This window comes from Leucopleurus acutus (genome assembly GCF_964270905.1).
Source record: "Leucopleurus acutus genome assembly, chromosome: 5".
Lineage (NCBI taxonomy): Eukaryota > Metazoa > Chordata > Mammalia > Artiodactyla > Delphinidae > Leucopleurus > Leucopleurus acutus.
Window position 1 is genome coordinate 75,172,933 of NC_139147.1, and position 23,658 is coordinate 75,196,590.

The window sequence follows — 23,658 nt, forward strand, 5'->3', positions numbered from 1 at the left end:
TACCACATCTTTATCCATTCTGTCGATGGGCATTTAGGTTGCTTCCATGACCTGGCTATTGTAAATAGTGCTGCAATAAACATTGGGGTGCATGTGACTTTTTGAATTATGGCTTTCTCTGGGTATATGCCCAGTAGTGGGATTGCTGGGTCATATGGTAATTTTACTTTTAGTTTTTTAAGGAACCTCCATACTGTTCTCCATAGTAGCTGTATCAATTTACATTTCCACCAACAGTGCAAGAGGGTTCCCTTTTCTCTACAGCCTCTGCAGCGTTTGTTGTTTGTAGATTTTCTGATGATGCCCATTCTAACTGCTGTGAGGTGATTCCTCATTGTAGTTTTGATTTGCATTTCTCTCATAATTAGTGATGTTGAGCATCTTTTCATGTGCCTCTTGGCCATCTGTATGTCTTCTTTGGAGAGATGTCTGTTTAGATCTTCTGCCCATTTTTTGATTGGGTTGTTTGTTTTTTTAATATTGAGCTGCATGAACTGTTTATATATTTTGGAGATTAATCCTTTGTCCATTGATTCATTTGCAAATATTTTCTCCCTGTCTGAGGGTTGTCTTTTTGTCTTGTTTACAGTTTCCTTTGTTGTGCAAAACCTTTTAAATTTCATTAGGTCCAATTTGTTTATTTTTGTTTTTGTTTCCATTACTCTAGGAGGGGGGTCAAAAAAGATCTTGCTGGGCTTCCCTGGTGGCACAGTGGTTGAGTCCGCCTGCCGATGCGGGGGACATAGGTTCGTGCCCCGGTCCGGGAAGATCCCACATGCTGCGGAGTGGCTGGGCCCGTGAGCCATGGCCACTGAACCTGCACATCTGGAGCCTGTGCTCCCCAATGGGAGAGGCCACAACAGTGAGAGGCCCATGTACCACAAAAAAAAAAAAAAAAAAAAAAAAAAAGATCTTGCTGTGATTTATGTCAAAGAGTGTTCTTCTTATGTTTTCCTGTAAGAGTTTTATAGTGCCTGGCCTTACATTTAGGTCTTCAATCCATTTTCAGTTTATTTTTGTGTATGATGTTAGGGAGTGTTCTAATTTCATTCTTTTACATGTAACGGTCCAGTTTTCCCAGCACCACTTATTGAAGAGAATGTCTTTTCTCTATTGTATATCCTTGACTCCTTTATCATAGATTAGTTGACCATATATACGTGGGTTTATCTCTGGGCTTTCTGTCCTGTTCCATTGATCTATATTTCTGTTTTTGTGCCAGTACCATATTGTCTTGCTCACTGTAGCTTTGGAGTATAGTCTGAAGTCAGGGAGTCTGATTCCTCCAGCTCTGTTTTTTTCCCTTAAGATTGCTTTGGCTATTCGGGGTCTTTTGTGTCTCCATATAAATTTTAAGATATTTTGTTCTAGTTCTGTAAAAAATACCATTGGTAATTTGATAGGGATTGCATAGAATCTGTAGATTGCTTTGGGTAGTATAGTCATTTTCACAGTATTGATTCTTCCAATCTGAGAACATGGTATATCTCTCCATCTGTTTCTGTCATCTTTGATTTCTTTCATCATTGTCTTATAGTTTTCTGAGTACAGGTCTTTTACCTCCTTAGGTAGGTTTATTCCCAGGTATTTTATTCTTTTTGTTGCAGTGGTGAATGGGATTATTTCCTTAATTTCTCTTTCTTATCATTCGTTGTTAGCGTATAGAAATGCAAGGGATTTCTGTGCATTAACTTTGTATCCTGCAACTTTACCAAATTCATTGATTAGCTCTAGTAGTTTTCTGGTGACATCTTTAGGATTATCTATGTATAGTATCATGTCATCTGCGAACAGTGACAGTTTTACTTCTTCTTTTCCATATGTATTCCTTTTATTTCTTTTTCTTCTCTGATTGCCACGGCTAGGACTTCCAAAACTATGTGAATATGAGTGGTGAGAATGGACATCCTTGTCTTGTTCCTGATCTTAGAGGAAATGCTTTCAGTTTTTCACCACTGAGAATGACGTTTGCTGTGGGTTTGTTGTATATGGCCTTTATTATGTTGAGGCTGGTTCCCTCTATGACTACTTTCTGGAGAGTTTTTATCATAAATGGGTGTTGAATTTTGTCAAAAGCTTTTTCTGCATCTATTGAGATGATCATATGGTTTTTATTCTTCAATTTGTTAATATGGTGTATCACATTGATTGATTTGCATATATTGAAGAATCCTTGCATCCCTGGGGTAAATCCCACTTGATCATGTTGTATGATCCTTTTAATGTGTTGTTGGATTCTGATTGCTAGTATTTTGTTGAGGATTTTTGTATCTATATTCATCAGTGATATTGGTCTGTAATTTTCTTTTTTTGTAGTATCTTTGTCTGTTTTGGTATCAGGGTGATGGTGGCCTCATAGAATGAGTTTGGGAGTGTTCCTTCCTCTGCAATTTTTTGCAAGAGTTTTGAGAAGGATGGGTTTTAGCTCTTCTCTAAATGTTTGATAGAATTCAACTGTGGAGCCATCTGGTCCTGGGCTTTTGTTTGGTGGAAGATTTTTAATCACAGTTTCAATTTCATTACTTGTGATTGGTCTGTTCATATTTTCTATTTCTTCTAGGTTCAGTCTTGGAAGCTTATACCTTTCTAAGAATTTGTCCATTTCTTCCAGGTTGTCCATTTTATTGGCATAAAGTTGCTTGTAGTAGTCTCTTAGGATGCTTTGTATTTCTGCGGTGTCTGTTGTAACTTCTCCTTTTTCATTTTTAATTTTACTGATTTGAGTCCTCTCCCTCTTTTTCTTGATGCATCTGGATAAAGGTTTATCAATTTTGTTTATCTTCTCAAAGAACCAGCTTTAGTTTTAATGATCTTTGCTCTTGTTTTCTTGTTTTTATTTCATTTATTTCTACTCTCATGTTTACTATTTCTTTCCTTCTACTAACTTTGGGTTTTGTTTGTTCTTCTTTCTCTAGTTCCTTTAGGTGTGACTTTAGGATGTTTGTTTGAGATTTTTCTTGTTTCTTGAGGTAAGATTGTATTGCTATAAACTTCCCTCTTAGAACTGCTTTTGCTCCATTGCATAGGTTTTGGTTTGTCATGTTTTCGTTGTCATTTGTCTCTAGGTATTGTTTGATTTCTTCAGTGTTCTCTTGGTTGTTTAGTAACATATTTTTTAACCTCCATGTATTTGTGTTTTTTACATTTTTTTCCCTGTAATTTATTTCTAATCTCTTAGCATTGTGGTCAGAAAAAATGCTTGATATAATTTCAATTTTCTTAAATTTACCGAGGCTTGATTTGTGACTTAAGGTGTGATCTATCCTGGAGAATGTTCCTTGTGCACTTGAGAAGAAAGTATAATCTGCTGTTTTTGGATGGAATGTCCTGTAAATATCAATGAAATCTATCTGGTCTATTGTGTCATTTAAAGCTTTTGTTTCCTTATTAATTTTCTGTCTGGATGATCTGTCCACTGGTGTAAGTGAAGTGTTGAAGTCCCCCACTATTTTTGTGTTACTATCAATTTCCTCTTTTATAGCTGTTAACCTTTTCATTATGTATTGAGGTGCTCCTATGTTGGGTGCATATATATTTATAATTGTTATATCTTCTTCGATTGATCCTCCACTGTGACAATATTTAACTGACGGTATAGGACATTATAAAGAACATGGATTTTGGAAGCCAGACAGAGCTCAATTCAGATCACAGCTTCATCCCTCAAAACTGTGCAGCCTTGGGTCAGTTACTAAACTCGGCTGAGCCTCAATTTTCTCATGTATAAAATGATGATATCGCCTACCTCTAATATTAATTGATAAAATTCAGTAAATTAAGAAATACAAAAATCAGTATGGTGGCAGGTATATAGTAGATGCTCAGTGCATATTAACTGTTAGTAGCGTCATGCCCTATATTATAATCTATGCAGCAGGGCTTGTCTTACGGTAAAAGTAACCCCCCCCCCAAATGTTCTAGGTAGTTTATGTTTGTAAAATGATATTATCATTCAAATGTATTTGGTTTACTCCTTTCCCATCATATTAAATTAGTATTACTTGGATTATGACTAGTTAACATTCATATTAAAAACATATTTTATAACACAGACTGCTTTCTCTTCAATCTATATATGTGTAGACAACTGTTTAAATTGGTTTTATGAGCTCAAGGTCAATTATTATTTTTTTTTTGGCAGTACGCAGGCCTCTCACTGTTGTGGCCTCTCCCGTTGCGGAGCACAGGCTCCAGACGCGCAGGCTCAGTGGCCATGGCTCATGGGCCTAGCTGCTCCATGGCATGTGGGATCCTCCCGGACCGGGTCACAAACCCGTGTCCCCTGCATCGGCAGGCGGACTCTCAACCACTGTGCCACCAGGGAAGCTCAAGGTCAACTTTTTAAAATAATAAAAGTCAATTGCTGAGCAGTTTCTTTTCTGTCCATTGTTATCACCCAGTTGTCTTAACTGCCAAAATAAACAAAATCAAAAGAGATGAAGCACCCAACCAACAGATTGCTTAATTTTTTTAGACGGCATTCACCTGAGGATAGACAACGCAAATCAGCCTATGGACATGGCCTCAGAATATTATTGACCTCCACCATCTTTAATTGCATCAAACAAATAAGTGGACAGACAAATGGAGAAATGTTCAAATAAACAAACAAAATGTGAGGAAAGGGCAGAGGTCTTGAAATGGAAAGTTCTGGCACCCAGACTTGATATCTTTGTTTACCAGCATACAGCATAGGGAGTTTGGTTGGTTACTGCCTCCCTGGGCCTTGAGTTTCTTATTTATAAAACAAGAGTAGTAATGCCTTCTCTGCCTGTTTCTCAGGGCTGTCATGAAACTAAAATGAAAAGAAGAATAATAAGGTGATTTGTGAGTGATAATGAGCTATATTCATATAAAGGACTGAAACTTTTATTAAAATTGGAAGATATGTCACAGGCTTAGCCACAGCAACAATGATGACAATGACAGCAATAACACAATACCAAAATGATAACCGTTCAGGATCACATAGGGGGAGTTTGGAGACTGCAGCAAATGTAGGCTAAGAGGAGACTCCAAGGGCTATTTTGTAGGATTACATGCAAAAGTGAAACCCATGGCTTAACCTGTTAAACAGAAGTGAAGAGTGGGATGCCTGAGGATTGGAACAATTTCTGGTTCTGAGCAGAAAGATGAAAATCACCCCACAGCTGATCCCTGATTTCCTAATTACTGTTTCCTGGTCTGAAGTTCCAGGCAATGGGCAAATAAACTTCACCCTTTGCAAATATTATGCTTAACATCTTCTTATCAGCTTTCAGAGCCTCTGGACATGATGAGGGAAGCTGAGAAACTCCAGGCAGAGGTGTTTCCTGCTTGGGGAATCTCAAAGATATTTAAAAGGCGTATGATGGAGTCATTCTTCTCACTCTGTGAAGAATAGCTTCAGAAATTGTCAGGAGATAATGGGATTTTCCATTTTCTGGCCTGACATAAAACTTATCAGTAACCTCTTTATTCCTCATTATTGCTGCCTTCATCTGCTGTTTGTATCTATTATGTTATATAACTTTCTCACAGCCTATTGATCTAGGTTCTCTAACTGAGCAGGGGTCTCACATTCTACCATCATTTGTCTTTTACATTTTTTCTAACTTGAATTTCTGAACTTACAGAATTAATAAAGTAAGCAACCCTCACTTTATACAATTTGAATACTGGAAGTTATGGGATTTTCAGACCGTCTTCTGAGACTAGCTTGACTATTAGATCCTTCAGAGACTAGACTTGGGGGCTAGAGGGGCTCAAGTTCAATTTCCAGCCCTGTTTCTTTTTTTTTTTAAATTAATTTATTTTATTTTTTGGCCGTGTTGGGTTTTCGTTGCTGCGCATGTGCTTTCTCTAGTTGCGGTGAGCAGGGGCTACTCTTTGTTTTGATGAGTGGGCTTCTTATTGCAGGGGCTTCTCTTGTTGCGGAGCACGGGCTGTAGGTTTGTGGGCTTCAGTAGTTGCAGCACACAGGCTCAGTAGTAGTGGGGCATGGGCTTAGTTGCTCCACGGCACACGGGATCTTTCTGGACCAGGGCTCGAACCTGTGTCCCCTGCATTGGAAGGCAGATTCTTAACCACTGTACCAGCAGGGAAGTCCCAGCCCTGTTTCTTAATAGATGTGGTCTTGGGCAAGTTACTTAATCAAAATGAACTTAAGCGGCAAAGTAGAAATGAAGATAATATCTGTCCTACCACAGGATGATTAAAAAGACAAGAACCCCACCCCCCAAGTACTCAGTAAACAGTAGCTGTGATCACAGTCTAGCTCTGTTTGTAAAATTGTAGAGACTACTGGAAAGGAAAGGAAAATGTGAGGCAAAAAACTCGAGACTCCAAGATGGGCCATGACAGCTAACACCCCAAGCTGGTCATGTTTCCTCACCTTAACTTGTAACTTGTGAAGGAAGAATTGTTCCCAGTGGCAATTCACTCCAATTTTATACTGAAAGTCAATTGGAAGATAGGATTTCTTTTAATATTATTTTGAAGCCAACACACTGAAGTAAATCCATTCTGTAAAATAAAAAATACAGTATTTAATACGCTCACTTGGTAACTATGAATGTGTGCACACATACACATATATTTTTTTCTTCTAGTTTTTTTTTTTTTTTTTTTGCAGTACGCGGGCCTCTCACTGTTGTGGCCTCTCCCGTTGCGGAGCACAGGCTCCGGACGCGCAGGCTCAGCGGCCATGGCTCACGGGCCCAGCCGCTCCGCGGCATATGGGATCCTCCCAGACCGGGGCACGAACCCGTGTCCCCTGCATCGGCAGGCGGACTCTCAACCACTGCGCCACCAGGGAAGCCCCTTTCTTCTAGTTTTATTGAGATATAATTGACACACAGCACTGAGCACTGTATAAGTTTAAGATGTACAGTATAATGATTTGATTTACATACATCATTAAATGACTACCACAGTAAGTTTACATACATATATTTATTGGACAAGGTTAAAAGTCATTTGAAGTAACCCAGGTCTTGGAGCTTAGGGATTTAAACTCTATTTCTATTGTGGTTGCCAAGGGGTCAGGGATGGAGTCAGAGTTTGGGGTTAACAGATGCAAACTAGCATATATAGAATGGATAAACAACAAGGTCCTACGGTATAGTACAGGGAACTAAATTCAATATCCTGTGATAAACCATAATGGAAAAGAATATTAAAAAGAAAGTATATACAGTATAATTGAATCAATTTGCTGTACAGCAGACATTAACACAACATTGTAAATTAACTATACTTCAATTTATAAAAAAGAAAAATAATTCTATTTCTAGTTGACATGTGGTTGTGAAAAGCACTCATTTATTTATTTAATAAAAAATGTGTTGAGCACTTGTTATGTACCAACTATATGCTCTTCCAAGTTTTAGATTTTATCTAATGTTTATACTGACTATAATACTTATAGGTATAGAACATATTCAGAGGAGTTGCAGTGGAACTTAGAAATGATCTGGCCAATTGCCTTAATTTATTCATGGGAAAATTGAGGTGCAGAGAAATTTCATTGAATTTCTCAAGGACACAATGATAAGAGTAGCTATAGAAGGAAGTCTTGGACACGGTTTCTCAACTTTGGCTGCACATTAGAATCACCTGAGGAAGTTTAAAACTATTTATGCCCAGGCTGTACCCCAGACAAAGGAAATCAGAATCTCTCTGGGAGTGGGACCCAGTCATCAGTATTCTTTAAAACTCCCCAGTTGATTCCAATGGGCAAAATGAGGTTATAACCATTGCTCCATAACAATATGACAGTCTTACCATTTCTCTTTGTACTTAATTAGGTCACCTGTTAATGGAAATTCAGATTTATATGTAAAGTTGCTTAAAGAAATCAAAAACAAGAAGGCATTACGTCATAAGCATTAACCTTTCTTTCCATTGCCAACACCCTCAGATGTTGTAGAGTTCATTCTCTTGCAATAGCCATCTCACTGTCTTCTAGAACCTGCTGCCAGTCTAATCTTTTAGACTGTGTCTTCGGTGTCTCTTCCATAGGTTACTTTGCAAATCCATTGCTTCCAAAAGAAAAGTTCTAAATACTCACGCTAGCATTTAAGGATGCATCATCTGGTCGTTATTTATCCTTCCAGCCTCATTCTCCATTCTGCTCTCAAATAGGCTCCCTTCACTTACCCCTCCCTCACAACTAAATTGTGTATAATCTCTTGGAAATGCCACCTTCCCTTCTCACCTGAGCAAAATTCTTCCAATCCTTTAAGGATGCAGCTCAGATTCTTCTTCTCCATGATACCTTCTGTCATCTACCCTCTCTGTATTTCTACGGCATTTCAATACTATAGTTTTTTCTTTATTATGTTTTCATTTCTTTGACACATGCATAATTTGACTGTATGGTATAGTTTTCCCTTTCATAACCTATTTTCTTCCCTTGTTTGGTTATCAAGTAGTGGAACACAGAGGGTGAGTTTTACTTATATACTTATCCGTGTAGTAGGCCCATGATACACGTTGCTTGAATGATGATTTCTAATAAAGAATGCCATTTGCGTAGTAGCCAAGGATAGGATTCGTTAGGAAAGGATAAATCTTAAATGAGTATACTAGGGCTCTGTCTTTGCTTCTTCCACGAATGCTTCTTTAGTCACTGAACTATGTATTTGCTGATCCTTAAACTGGAGATTTCTTAGTACTTTTCCTTTGCAGGTGAGATGCATAGAAGTGCAGAAAATAAGATATGTTTGGAACAACTTAGAAGGACAGTTCCAGAAAATTGGGTAAGTTGTTTGAGCAATTGCATCTGAAAAGAAAAATATTATTTCAAAACTATTTTGCTCAGTATGTCTTTCTCATTGTTATTATTTTAGCTCTTTGGAAGACTGGCTCAGTTCTGCCAAGATACATGTAAAGTTTGGATCAGGTCTAACAACAGAAGAACAAGAGATTAGGTACCACGTATACTTTTATCTACACCAGCTCAGAACGACTGTCACCAGTTAGTGAAAAAGAGAGCCCAGGAAACGGTTCTCTTAACTGGTCAACGTCAGAATATGTTGTAATGCTCTATTTAGTGTTATTAAATTAAATGGTTTTGTATGCATTATCTCACTTCAACAGAGCAACCTTGTGGGGAAGTTAGAACAGACATCCTCATCATCTCAGTATAACAGAGGAGACATCTGAGACTCAGAGAGGTTTAGTGGCCTGAACTAGGTCACATAGATGGAAGTGATAGAGGAAGAAGTACATCTCTGACTATAGGCTTAGTTGTCTTTCTACTCTGCATAATGTTCCTCAAGGTTACTATAATAATAAGGTTGAACCAGTTTTGACTGTGATCAGGAAATATGTGTTATACTATGACAGCATAGTTAAATAATAATTGTAGAGCAGCAGAAGAATATCATGCAAGACTTGTAGCTCCACAATTCTAAATAAGCTACTGGGCAGAGGAGCAAGGTTTGGGAAGGGCATTGGGTTGACTGCCAAGAGTCTGTCACTAATTCACTGTGTGGCTTTGAGCAAATGGCTTCTCCTTTATGGGCTTCAGTTTCCTAACTGTTAAAAAGGGGAGGAGAACTCTATAAACACCTTGCTAGTTCTAAGTTTCTATGATTACTGCATTCCCCTCCACCCCGTTTTGGGGTGGAGCTTTGGTGGTACTTTGAATGGACTCAGAGTGCACCATCACCATGGGTGCTTGTTAGAAATGCAGAATCTCAGGTCACATCTCATCCTTATTGAATCAGAACCTTCCCATTCGCAAGACCACAAGGCTGTCTGTATAAACATTAAAGTTTGAGAAGCACTGCTGTAGTATTTACATTCTGTTAAGCTCTTTGGTCTGAGCATCTACGTAGAAGGCACAGAGAAAGTGTTTAGCATTCCCAACAGCAAAATAACTCATAGAGTGTCGTTGCTCTGTGTAATCAAAGAAACACATCTCTGAGTTTTCAATTAAAGGGCGTTATAACTGTGGAGCTATTTTTGAGAGTTCAACACCTTTTCACTCACATTAAAACAAATTCTGCAGCTTCCCAGCACTGAATAGGAGGAGGAAAAGTAGGCCCAGTATTCCTTATCAGTAAAACTGTTCCCCTGTAATGAGCCCTCCGTCTCACATCCATGGAGCCAAGAGGTGGGGAGAGACAGAGTTGAGAGAGTGCTAATCCTGAAACTACTGGAATGGAAAAATGACTAAAATTAAATACCCAAATTACCATCAGGGAAATATTTAATTCAATAAATGATCATGCTTATTAGTTTTGCACTTGAAAACCCTCCCCCTCTCCAGTTATTTTGAGAAAGATGGTGATGTTGTGTAATAAGGGAGGCTTATGTTGATCCCACAAGTGAGAAAGTGAACATGGAATAGTCTTTTTTTTGAATGGGTAACTGAGTAGGCTGTGATCTCTTCCTATAGGAGGTTAATATGTGGGCCAAATACTATCGATGTTGAAATCACACCCATCTGGAAACTGCTCATCAAGGAGGTAATCAGTATTTTCTCTTGATGCTGGCTAGAAAATAAAAAGGTTAGATTTTAGTCAAATGATCAAGAATGCTACTTGTTAATAGTAACTGTAATTTGGGCTATTTTAAAAGAATGCAAAGCATATTCATATCTCTATTGTTTCTTGTGGTCCATTTTTGCACACACATTTCCTGTTACAGCATAAGATATGGTGTTCGTGTGTCTGTTTATCCTTTAATGACTAGATGAACACAGGGTTTCCTTTCTTTCTTTCTTAATCCTATACTTTTTATCCCGTCTCATCTTTGTGAAACTAAAATAATAATTAAAACTTAAACAACTCAATCCCTTTCTTATGGGCAACATATACAATTGCCTTAGCATCCAAAACTGTAGGAAGGAAACATCTGTTCAGCCTTATTAGTTCTACTGATCTCAATGTGTGTGTGGGAGGGAAAGAAAGATTTGACCATAATTTACTACATTGAATTTTTTCTGTTTGACTCTATCACTGGGCTCATTTTTCATTTTACCGTGATTATTATGATACTACAACCTTACAGCTGTACTCTGGGTCCTCTTCTGCATGGTACCTCCACTCCTCCTTGACTTAGAAAAGACTTACTAAACTCCAGCTACTTTCTCAATATTTCTAGCAAGTTTTAAGTCATGAAACAGAGCAGAAGAAGCTGATAAGAAAAGTTTCTGTGTGCTTGTTCCCTAACCAGAGGCAAAGATAACCGTTCCTATTTTAGAAAGATGGGAATCAACTAGAGGGAATTTGAGTAAGGGCACAAAATGTTTTTATCCCAGGCAGGATTACAACTGTTGGAGTTAATCTCTGCTTTCTCCCCTAGTGTTCTAGATGCTCAATTATCTAGATTATTCCTTTCAGCTTGGCTCTCTATTTATGAGAAAATTTAGTCTTCAACTCGTACATTAATCTAAAGTACTTTAATGGCTTCAGATATAGCAATGTTGTGTCATAGAGAAGAACAACTAGAAAGCATTTTAACTTTGTAAACCTGACCAGTAGGTCAGGTTCCGAAGGCCACTCAATGTGAACTGGACATGATAATATCTACTCCTCACACAACTGTTGTGATGGTCAACATGGTGATACATGAGACAATACTTTGTAAATTATAAGGTGCAGTGGTGATTAAAAGTAAGGGCACTGGGGCCAGATTGCCTGGGTTCAAGTCCTGGTCTGTAACAGTTGTGGCTCTGTGACCTTGGGCAAGTTTCTCAAGATATAAGGCCCAGTTTCTTCATCTTTACAATGGCGATAACTAATAACTTCTGGATAATAAGATAATTATGGGAATTAAATGAGTAAATTCAGGTAAAGTTGCTTAGTGCAGTATCTGGTACATGGTAATTGCTGCATAAATATAATAAGAATATTGGGTGGGACGATTTGTCATGGAGACGATTATGATAACAAACAAGTCAATGAATAGCTAAGTATAAAACCTAAATATCTCCCTTGTCTTCCTGTTTTTATGCTGCCAACAGGTTTTAAATCCATTTTACATATTTCAGCTCTTCAGTGTCTGTCTGTGGTTTAGCGAAGACTATAAGGAGTATGCTTTTGCTATCGTGATCATGTCGATCATTTCCATCGCTTTGACCGTATATGATCTCAGAGAGGTGAGTTTTTCCACCAGTCGTATGGTCTGAGAAAGAAAGAGTTGTGACTTTGTTGAAACTTTGTTTGAAAAGCGTATAATCGGAAAATAGTCATTGCCCACTCCATAACAAATGAGACCACGTTTGTAAATATCTAGCACAATAGCTGATGCTCAACAAATTCTAGTTCTTTCCTTTCCTTCCCATCCCAATCCCTAACCTTTCAAGTTATTTTTTTCCCTCTCTTTAGCTTACTAAGGCTGATTATTGAGAAGAAAATGCAAATATTTATGAATTGTGAATAAGTGAAAAAATATGTGTAGAGACTACTGATGGGTCTTGAAGATGGTGGAAAAGGGGTGAAGGTGGAGGAGTCTTTAATATTTAATAAGGAGTGTTTAATATCTTTGTCCTTTATGTTTGGTTGGTAATCATTTGTCAAAACCCCAGTCCAACTCTTGGCTTTCTTTATGCCTACACAAGGGGATCTAGGCGCTGCCAGGAAAAAAATCACACGGTACACGTTGGTTGATTGTGCTATAAATCCATGAATACCGACCTCATCTGCACAAGCTTTCTATATGTCTCTGGTTAATGTGCTCTCCCATTCTCTGGAATTAAGTTCTCAAACCAAATCTTCCTTCAAGTTTCTGAGATGCCTAACTGCCCACATTCCACTTTTCCTCTAATTCAGCTGATAATCTATCTCATTGCTTTTTTTTTTTCCCACAAAGATAGAAATCATAAAATAGGAATTTGCTTAGTTCCACACCCTCCTACTGCCAGATGACTTTTGTCTCCACCTCCCTCCTGACCTGATCTCTCATTACAGAGGAGACGGTGCCCTCTGCTTGTGCTTTTGATAGCATCCTTTTCACCTTCTCAGCATGCTTATGGGGTCAGTGAATGACTCTTTTCCTCATTCCCTCTCCCTAAGAGCCTTCCCATCAGCATTTAAACATGCTCAAGCTTCTCCCAACTTAAAAACAAAACAAAACAAAACAGAAACAAATGAAAAAAATCCCTTTTTGACCATGCTTCAAGCTTCAGCTACTATTCTACCTCTTTTCTCCCTTTGACAGCAGAACTTCTCAAGCTCATTATGCATCTCTCTTCATTTACTCATCTCCCTCTCATTTCTCATCTATATGCAGCTGGCTTCCTCTCTTATGACTCCATTCAAAGAGCTCAGTTGCATTTGGCACTGTTAACTGCTCTTGCTAAGGTCACCACTATAATCCTAAGGCTCATAGATAGTTGTTTTTTTTTGCGGTACTTGGGCCTCTCACTGTTGTGGTCTCTCCCGTTGCAGAGCACAGGCTCTGGACGTGCAGGCTCAGCGGCCATGGCTCACGGGCCCAGCCGCTCCGCGGCATGTGGGATCCTCCCAGACCGGGGCACGAACCCGTGTCCCCTGCATCGGCAGGCAGACTCCCAACCACTGCGCCACCAGGGAAGCCCTCATAGATAGTTTTAAAATTAAAAAACAGTACTTTTTAAAGCTAGCTAGTCTTTTTTTTTTTTTTTAATTTATTTATTTATTTATTTTTGTGGTATGCGGGCCTCTCACTGTTGTGGCCTCTCCCGTTGTGGAGCACAGGCTCCGGGCGCGCAGGCTCAGCAGCCATGGCTCACGGGTGCAGCCGCTCCACGGCATGTGGGATCTTCCCGGACCGGGGCACGAACTCGCGTCCCCTGCATTGGCAGGCGGACTCTCAACCACTGCGCCACCAAGGAAGCCCCAGTCTTTTTTCTTAATAGAAGGAGTAATATATGGACATAATAAAAAAAGTTCACAAGAACAAAATAGTGTAAATGAGTAGTAAATACTCCTCCCACCTTAGTTCTTTCAGTGTCTGGGTCTCCTTTTAAGAGGCATCCACTGGGACCAGATGTTCTATATACTTTTAGCACTGTTAAACACATATGCATTTATTTGTTTTATACAAATGGAAGTATACTATTATATACACTGTTATGCACTTGCATTTTTCACCTAATGTATCTTAAATATCTTTCTGTATCTGCACAAATATATTTTCTCGAAATGTACCATGATTTTAAAACCAGTCTTATACTGATGGATATTTAGGCTGTTTCTAGTCTTTTGCTATTAAAACAGTGCTGCATTGAGGATATTTGCATATATATCTTTTCATACATCCACATATATGTGTTTGCAAATATGTATAAATCACAAGTATATATAATTTATATTACATGTAAATGTGTGTATAACATATCTGTATTGATAAAGAGATATAAATTTTCTGTATTTGAAATTGCTTAATCATAAGCTAAATATATTTTTTTACTAGACATTGTCAAATGGCTCTTAAACAAGTAATGCCAATATACACTCCTCCCAAGAGTACATGAGTGTTTATTTTCCTTATTTTTGCCAATCTAAATGAAAACAGAATTTCCTAACTATAATAGCATGTTTTCCATTGTGAGTTGAGCACTTGCTCGTGTTTTAAGCTATTTGTATTTCTTTTACTGTGAACCGTATTCATGTCCCTCATTAATTTTTATTGAGTGGTTGGTCTTTTGCTTGCTGATTTCATGATTCCCCTCCCACAGTGTATACTTTCTTCCACAGCGTAGATTTCACTAAACCTCTCAGTTGCATTTGGCACTGTTAACTGCTCCCGAGCTTTCCCTTTGGCTTCAGTGACAACACACTCTCCACCTCTCTAGCTGCTCTTCCATTCTCTTTTTATAGTTCATCCTCCTCTACCTGGCTTTTTAAATGGGTGTCTCATATCAAAACAATATGAAAATGTTCACCACATAAAGTCTCCCTCTTCCTCCACCCCTCCACTTATGCAACCAGCTTTTAGTTTCTTGGGCATTCTTCCAAAAATGTTTTTGGAATATACATCTATTTTGTTTTCCTTTCTTATGTAAGAGGGAGCATAATTACACTATTTCCTACCTAGCTTTACTATTATTATTAATAATACTGTCTTGATGGTCTTTTCATGTGAGTACATTGAGTCTTCATTATTCTTATACTGCATATACGAATGACTTCTAAAGGCATATGCTAATGACTTTCAAATTTATATATGTATTTTAAGTCCAAATATCTCTTTTGAGTTGAGACACATAGATTCAACAACCTATTTGATTCAATGTCACTTCTTCAGGGAAGATTTCTATTGGTTCATTAGCTATATATGCTCCCAAAACACCTTATTGTTTTCATTTTATTGTTGATTGCAGTGATATATTTATGTGTGTGATTATTTGATTAAATGTATTTACCCAGTAGGTTGTAAATTCCTGATGCTAAGAATCATATCTGTTTTGTTGACCATTCCACCTCAACCTCTCAGCATAAAGGTTGTTCAATAAATGTTGAGTGTATGTATGAATGAATAAAAGAATAAGTTAATAGCAGAACACTCTTTCGCCTTATATGATTCTGTTCATCATTCTTAGGACATATTAATCAGATTTGTAAATGATTTGAAGCTAGGAGATTAAGGGAGAGTCTTAAATGACAAAATCAGAATAAAAAAATGAAAACACTAAATGATTGGGAATTTGTAATCCCCAGGACCATGTAAAAGGTCTTTCACACAATAATTTCTTAATAAATGTGAAATCAAATATAATTGTATTATTATTTTTGTCTCCTCTTATTTATTCACTCTCAATGTCCCGTATATTTCACATATTAAAGCAGCAAATACTATGAGGGAATAACAGGAACAATCAAACTCCTTATGAAGTTAGATTAGGAACTCTGATATGGGATAACCCCAAACTGAAATAATGCTTGGTTCTTGAAACTATTTAGGTATAAACGTAAATGTTGAATGATCAAAGTTCTTTTGAGTGGACAGAGCATGCTGGGAACTTCCTTTCTATTAAACAACACGTACTTCTTATCACTGGCTGAAGAGCACCACAAGTTGGATGCTTTTTCAGTTGAGTAGGAGGCTACTCAGTCTTGTTTTTAAACAGTACATTCAGTTGGCTCCATCTTTAAAGAAGGCTAACACTTTACTGAATAATATCTGGGACCTATCCTCAAATAGAAAAGGCTTTTTAAAATTCTCTATTCTTCTTTTTCAGCAATCTGTAAAGCTCCACCATTTAGTTGAATCACATAATAGCATTACAGTCTCTGTATGTGAGAAAAAGGGTAAGTCACTTCATTTTAGATCTGTGTGTTGTCCATATGAAATGAGAAAAAGATTTAAATTTGTATTCCTGATTGTTCCTACTACTCTCATCTTCATATGTATCTTTTCCTGTGCATTTACTTAAAGGGGTGGGGAAGTGGAGATTTTTTTCACCTTTTAAAAAAACATTGAGGTAAAACTGACATACAATAAGCTGAATTCAAGTGTACAATTTGATAGGTTTTGACATGCGTACCTACTTATGAAACTATCACCACAATAAAGGTGACTGTCCATCCCCTCTAAAAGTTGCCTTGTGCCTGTTTGTAATCTTCCCTTTCAATTTCTCACAATTTCATCCCCATCCTCAGGCAACCACTTTGCATGTTTAGAATATTTTATAAATGGTATTGTATAGTATGCATTTTTTTGTCTTTTATAGTATATTTTGGGTTAATTTTTGGGGGATCGAAGTTCATAATAATTTTGAAGTTCATCCATTTTGTTAAGAACATCAATAGTTTATTTCTTTTTATTTCTGAGTGAATTCCATTGTCCAGATAGACCAGTTTGTTCATTCATTCATTTGTTGATGGAAATTTGGGTTATTTCCAGTTAGGGGCTATTACAAATAATGCCACTTGAACATTTGGGTTCAAGTCTTTCTACGGACATACACTTTCATTTCTTATTTTCTAGGGAAAATACCTAACTGTGGAATGGCTGGATCATATGATAAGTAAATATTTAACTTTTAAAGAAACTGTTTTCCAAAGTGGTTGTGCTCTTTTACATTCCCACCAGCAGTGTGTAAGAGCTCCAGTTGCTCCACATTCTTGCCACTGCTTGGTATGGTCAGTCTTTTTAATTTTAGCCATTTTAATAGCTGAGGGGTAGTATATCATTGTTGTTTTAATTTGCATTTTCCTGATGACTAACGGCATTGAGCATCTTTTCAAGTGCTTCTTTGCTACTTGTATATCTTCTTTGGTGAGGTATCTGTTTAAATCTTTTCCATATTAGACTGTTTGCTTATTATTAAATTTTGAGTGTTCTTTCTACATTCTGGATACAAGTCCTTTTTCCAATATGATTTGCAAATATTTTATCCCAGTTTGTAACTTATAATGTCTTTTCATTCCCTTCATAGTGTCTTTAAAAGGGCCGGTGTTTTTACTTTTGTTAAAGTCCAGTTTATCAGTTTTTTCTTTTGTGGATCATGTTTTTTGTCATATCTAAGACATCTTTGCCTAATCCAAGGTCATCAAGATTTTCTACGTTGTCTTCTAGAGGTGTTATAGTTTTAAGTTTTACATTTTCGTCTCTGTTGTATTTTGAAGTTTTTTTTCTTTTTCTTTTTTTTTGGATTGAAGTTCATTTTTTGCAAGCAGATATCCAAATGTCCCAATACCATATGTTGAAAAGACTGTCCTCTCTCCACTAAATTGTCTTTGCATCTTTGCCAAAAATCAGTTTCCTGTACATGGGTGGATCTATTTCTGGACTCCTTATCCTATTCATCCTATTCTACTGTTCTATTTGCCTGTCTTTATATCAATGCCACATAATGTAGCTTTATAATAAGTCTTGAACTAGAATAATGTTAGTCCTCCAGCTTTGTTCTCTTTCAGAATTATTTTAGCAATATTGGGCTCTTTGCATTTCCATATGACTTTTAGAATCAACCTGTCAATTTCTACCAAAAGAACATGCTGAGATTTTGATTGGGATTGTGTTGAATCTATAGATCAATTTGTGGAAAACTGACCTGTTAACAATTTTGGGTCTTGTGACCTGCAGACATGGTGTATCTGCATTTATTTGTCTTTGATTTCTCTCAGCAGTGTTTTGTAGTTTTCATTGTACAGTTTTTCACTCTTTCTCAGATTTATTTTTAAATATTTCATATTTTGATGCTATTTAAATGATATTTTAAATGTAAATATCCCATTGTTCATTTGCTAGTAGTTCCCTCATATGCATGTGCTGATTACTAGTCTGCTGAATACTAAAAGGGGACCTCTGTGGGCCTTTGGGGCTCTCCCTCTGGGCAATTACTTTCTCTCCAGTACTCTGTTCTGTGAACTCAAGATGCCTTAATCTCCATAGACTTTTATCTCTGTTCCAAACTAAGAGTCTTCTGGACTTTGTCTGGGTTCCGCCTCCTTCACAGTGGCCTGGAAACCCTCTACAGGCAGTAAGCTGCAGGGCATCTTCATTTGTTGCCCATTTCTTTTGTTGCTTATATTTAGTGTCTAAAACCATTGTTTCATATATTTTGTATGACTTTTGGTTGTTTCATGTGGGAAGATAAATTTGCTCCTTTTTGCTATATCTTTGCTAGAAGTGAATTTTTACCTTTTAAAAATGTCCTGAAATGTAAAGTTACATAAAAATGTAACTTTTTATGATGAAACATTTTACATATAATAGTGGAGAGAATACAATAATGAAACCCTATGTACCTATCACCCAGACTCAATTATTATCAAGTCACTGAATGTGTTTTCATCAGTTCTACTTCCTCCCTCACCCTGGATTATTTTTAAACTATTTCAGATATCATATAATTTCATTTGAAAACATTTCAGTATAGGTCTAAAATATAAAGACTCCTTTTTAATTCCTTTATCACAGCTTTAAAAAAAACATAAGAGTGAGGGCAGTGAAGTAGGAGGAACAAGAGAGATTTCTGAAGTGGTGTTAAAAAAAACGAAAACATAATTTAAAAAATCATCAGTTCTACAGGCAGTATTCAAATTTCCACCAATTGAATCACAAGTGTGTGTATATATACTTATGATATATATGATATACAATATATATTTATTATATATAATATATATTTTCAAATCAGGATCCAAATAAAGTCCATATACTGCAATTGGTTAAGTTTCAAGTTTATTTTAATTCACCCTTTCCCTCCTCCACATCCTATTTTTTTCCTTGAAAATTTTTTGTTGAAGAAAGTAAGTGGCTCATCCTGTGGTTTCCACGGTTTTGAGTGTATTGATTGCATCCTCATGGAATAATTTAACATGATTTTCTACTCCTTGTACTTCCTATAAATTGGTGGTTAGATCTGAGGCTTGAGTTTTTGGCAAGAGTACTTCATAATTGGTATTGTGTATTTCTAATAGGAGGTACATAATATTTGTCTTTTTCTTGTGATATTAACAGACACAAATCTTCATGACCCAGATTTATTATTTCATTGAGTTTAAAATATATTCCATCTTCATACATTAAGTGGAATATTTCCATAAAGAGAGACACGCTTCTTCAACCATTTCATTACCCTGAGATTCAGTTTGTTTCAGGATAAATATCTGACCATTTCTCCTTATTTACCAGCTTTCAAAATAATGGGTTGATCTTTTAGCATTTTCCAAAGGCTTTAAAAAAAATTTTAGTGTCATTATACATGTATAATTTTAACATGGTTGGGATATTTTCATCCGCTGCAGGTTTTATTCTTGTTGTTCAAGATGCCCATCTTCGGCCTTTCAGACTTTTTCATGTTGACTCTCGAATTCATTTGACATGACCCCAGTAATCTTTGAAAATTGTATTGCTTTCTGGTATGATAAGCTATTCCAAGTTCATCTTGGACAATTCCTGCTCCAAACCTGGACACATCCAATTTTCCAAAGACCTCTTACATATGGTACTTAGAGTCATCAGTCAGAGTGTTAGGAATGCTCATTTCTGTGGTGTTAGTCATTGTTTCCAGGCCTTTTCAGAAGACATACCTAGAAAATAATATTCTAAAGATAAATGTGAATTGTGAGCTCATACTGACATTTCCAGATTAAGTTTAGAACTAAGGGTTTTTAACTTAACTTTGTTGATTGTCCTTCTAGTTCTCCTTTCTCCATACCAAAAGTCCTGATTCTCAATTACAGCAACAAATTACTCATTTGCTTTATCCCATTACACATAGTAATCTCAGAGTAACAAACCAACACACCCAGCAACAATATGATTCCTAAAAACAATTTAAGAATTTTTTTAAAGTTCTTTTTTTCTCCTATTTGTGATACACCATGAGGAAGGTACAAATTATACTTGAAAATATATGTTTTAATGTCACTCAAAATAATTCTTCTCTGTATGGTTATGCCAACAACAGTTATGTTCACAACTAGGTGAACAACAGGTTCACCTCATTGATTCTGTTTTAGCCTTTTAATGTTAGCTTTTCAAATTTATTTTTGTGTTAGTTTGTGTAGTTACTATATAAAATATCTATATGATTTGAAAGTTAAATCCATAAAACAAAAGACATTCAGGGGAGTCAATTTCCTAACCTTCCTTCTGTACCTGTGTACTCATACTCTCAATAGTAATCATTTAAAAAAAATTTTACATTCAAAAATACAAATTATAGATAATATTCATAGTGACATAGTATATATACAGAATAGGATATGTACATATACTGCTGCTTTTTAGCTTGCAGGGGTGTATCCTACACATTTAACTTATATTTCCTGGTGTGTATGCTACATACTTAATGATGTTTCCCAGGGACCCTTTCAGAGCAGTATATGTAGATATTCTTCATTCATATTTCAGCTGCGTAATACTCTCTTGTATGGAGGAACCATTGTTTATTCAGTAAGTTCTCTGTTGAAGGATTCTTTCCCAGCCTTTTACTATAACGAATAATGCTGTAATAAAAAGCCTTGTGCATTTATCTTTCCATATTTTTCCAGTCTATCTTTGACATAGATTTTGAGAAGTAAAATTGCTGAGTTAAATAATAAATGCATATGTAGTTTTGATGGAGAGATATTGCCAAATTTCTTTCCATAGACAAGGTACCAGTTTTCATTCGTACCAGAAATGTGTGAAAGTACCTGTTTCCTCATAATCTTGCCAACAGAATATACTGACAAACTTTTAGATTTTTCTAATCAGATAGGTGAGCAATGCTATTTCATGTATGGTTCTCTCTGTCTTTTTCTTTCTTTCTTTTCTTTTTCCCTATGAAGTAATTTACAACATACAGAAAAGCCACAAGAGTAGATCAAATAACTTTTTTCTTGAACCATTTGAAAATAAGTGGCTCCATGACTCCCACATGCTTTAGTGTATATTTCTCAAAGATACGAGCATTCTTCTATGTAACAACAATTCAAACATTAATATCAGACGGTTAATATTGATATTAGTACCAAAGAATGCTCAGTCCCATTCCAATTTTGTAATTGTCTTAATAATGTTCTTTATAAGAAAGGACCCAAGATCACCGAATACTGTTGTTTGCCATATCTCTTTAATCTTTCCTTGACTTTCACGACCTTGACTCTTCCCACTTTGGTTATTTTGTAGAATGTCCCTCAACGTGGATTTGCCTGATATTCCCTTACAGTTAAATTCAGCTTATGCTCTTTTGGCTGGAATATTACAAAAGTGATGCCATGTTCTCTTAGGTCGTACATAATTTAAACTTGTCCTATTACTGGTGATGTTAACTTGGACTACTTAATTAAATGGTGTCTGTCAGGTTTCTCTATTGTACAGTTACTTTTTTCTCTTTCTAATTAATAGTTATTTTGTTGACATATACTTTGAGACTTTATACATAAACAACCCTCATCAAATTTTCACCCCCTCGTTTTAGTATCCATTGATGTTTCTTCGCTAGATTAATTATTGCTTTGATAATGGCCAAATGGTGATTTTCTTTCCTTCTATGATAATTAATTGTCAACTTACTGTAAGAAAAAGCTATCTTTTCTCCTCACTTATTTATTCATTTACTTATGTCATTATGGACTAATGAACTCCTGTTTTATTTGATGGGTTATTGTTCATTATTATTATTCATTACTTTGATGCTCAAATTATTACAGATTCAGGCAGTGAGAGCTCTGTAAGTTGGCTTTGATATCTTCTTGATCTGACCCCATTGCTCTCTGAGCACTTCCCTACTTAGTGGCATAGCAGGACATTCTACCTTATATTATTTGTACTTTTCTTGGCCCAGCGTTGTAATCAGCCATTTCTTTAAAGAACCCTAGTTCTTTTTTGAAGGGAAATGAAATTTAGACACCAAAATTTGGGCACGAGGTGTGCACATCATTAGTGGGTTTTCACTGCTCTCAGCCCTCTCAGAGAACAGAATTAGAGCATGTACATATAAAAAAAGACAAGCAAATACATATGCATGTATTCTTATATACATACACATTCACATCTATATTATTTCTCTATTGAAAACCATCAGTTTACACTCTTGTCTCCAATTCTAGTCCAATACCACAGAGTTCATTCTGCTTTTATTTCTATTTCTATTTGTAACTTCCTTTCTTCAGTGAGAAACCTGGCTCTCATTAGCCTCATTATATCTAGTTATTGTATCAATCCTGCCTTTCTCACCCTGCTTGGACTCCAATATCTCACACCAGGCCACTGCCACCATGGGGGTCCTGTCTCCCTCCCTGGGCTCTGACACTCTGCACCAGGCCATGTAATCACCCATTCATCCATTTTAGGCTCCACCATGTGGTAGGTGCTGCCACCCCCATCCCCACTTCACCCAGCCCCCTGCATGGATGTCTGTCTTGCTTAACCCCCTATAGCTTTGGGCTTTGGGAATGAATAAGGAAGATAAGAAGTAGAGGAAGACTGGAAAGAAGGACAGAAGGCAGAAAGGAAGGGCAGATTTTTCAATTTTCTTATTATGAGTAAGAATGAATATCTTTTCAAATGTTTAACACCTGTCACTTGTAGTGTGTGTGTGCGTGTGTGTGTGTGTGTGTGTGTGTGTGAACTATATGTTAACATCTCCAGCAATTTTGCTATACAGTCATTTGCTATAGTCTCTTTTTTCTCAAACTCTTTGTTTATTAGGAATATTAATCTTTTGTCTGTAATGTAAGTTTCAAACATGTTCTCTGAATTTGTCATTAGTTTTTTCTCTGCCTATTTATTTTTTTTTGCCACACAAAGGTTTTTATTTTATGTAATATAATGTATTACCCTTTTTTCTTATAGTTTGCAAATTTCAAATCAATGTTGAGGAATGGCTTCCTTTTTATATATGCCCTGGTTGCTTTTTCATTGATTTCCAATTTAGGTAGATGTTGGACTGTGTTTTTGTGGGAAAAAACCTGACTCAACTCTGTTTCCTCACACTTTCAGCTGGAGTCCAGGAGCTGGAATCACGCTTCCTGGTACCTGGAGATCTATTAATTTTGACGGGGAACAAAGTGCAAATGCCGTGTGATGCCATTCTGATAGATGGAAGCTGTGTGGTAGATGAAGGCATGCTGACAGGTATGGTTCTACCTCCTAGCTTACAGCCTCTGCTGGTTCTCCCAGGTTTTTCCTGAATGATAATGGCAAAGCACGGGGTTGCTGTGGGACCTTCCTATCCCCACAAATCTTATTAACAGTCCTGCACTGGATGGATCTGAGAGTTCAAATTAAAGCTGCTTTCTA

At 36.7% G+C, this 23,658-nt stretch overlaps 1 protein-coding gene across 1 annotated transcript in view; it reads left to right on the top strand.

Annotated features, from left to right (window-relative positions):
- The window catches only part of ATP13A4 (ATPase 13A4), a 144,018-nt gene that overhangs the window by 68,694 nt on the left and 51,666 nt on the right, over positions 1-23,658 (top strand). Inside the window, exons 4-9 of the mRNA XM_082839399.1 lie at positions 8,671-8,741; positions 8,832-8,912; positions 10,388-10,457; positions 11,957-12,091; positions 16,157-16,226; positions 23,359-23,493. Coding sequence (XP_082695525.1) covers positions 8,671-8,741; positions 8,832-8,912; positions 10,388-10,457; positions 11,957-12,091; positions 16,157-16,226; positions 23,359-23,493 — 562 coding nt within the window. The remainder of the gene's footprint in view (positions 1-8,670; positions 8,742-8,831; positions 8,913-10,387; positions 10,458-11,956; positions 12,092-16,156; positions 16,227-23,358; positions 23,494-23,658) is intronic.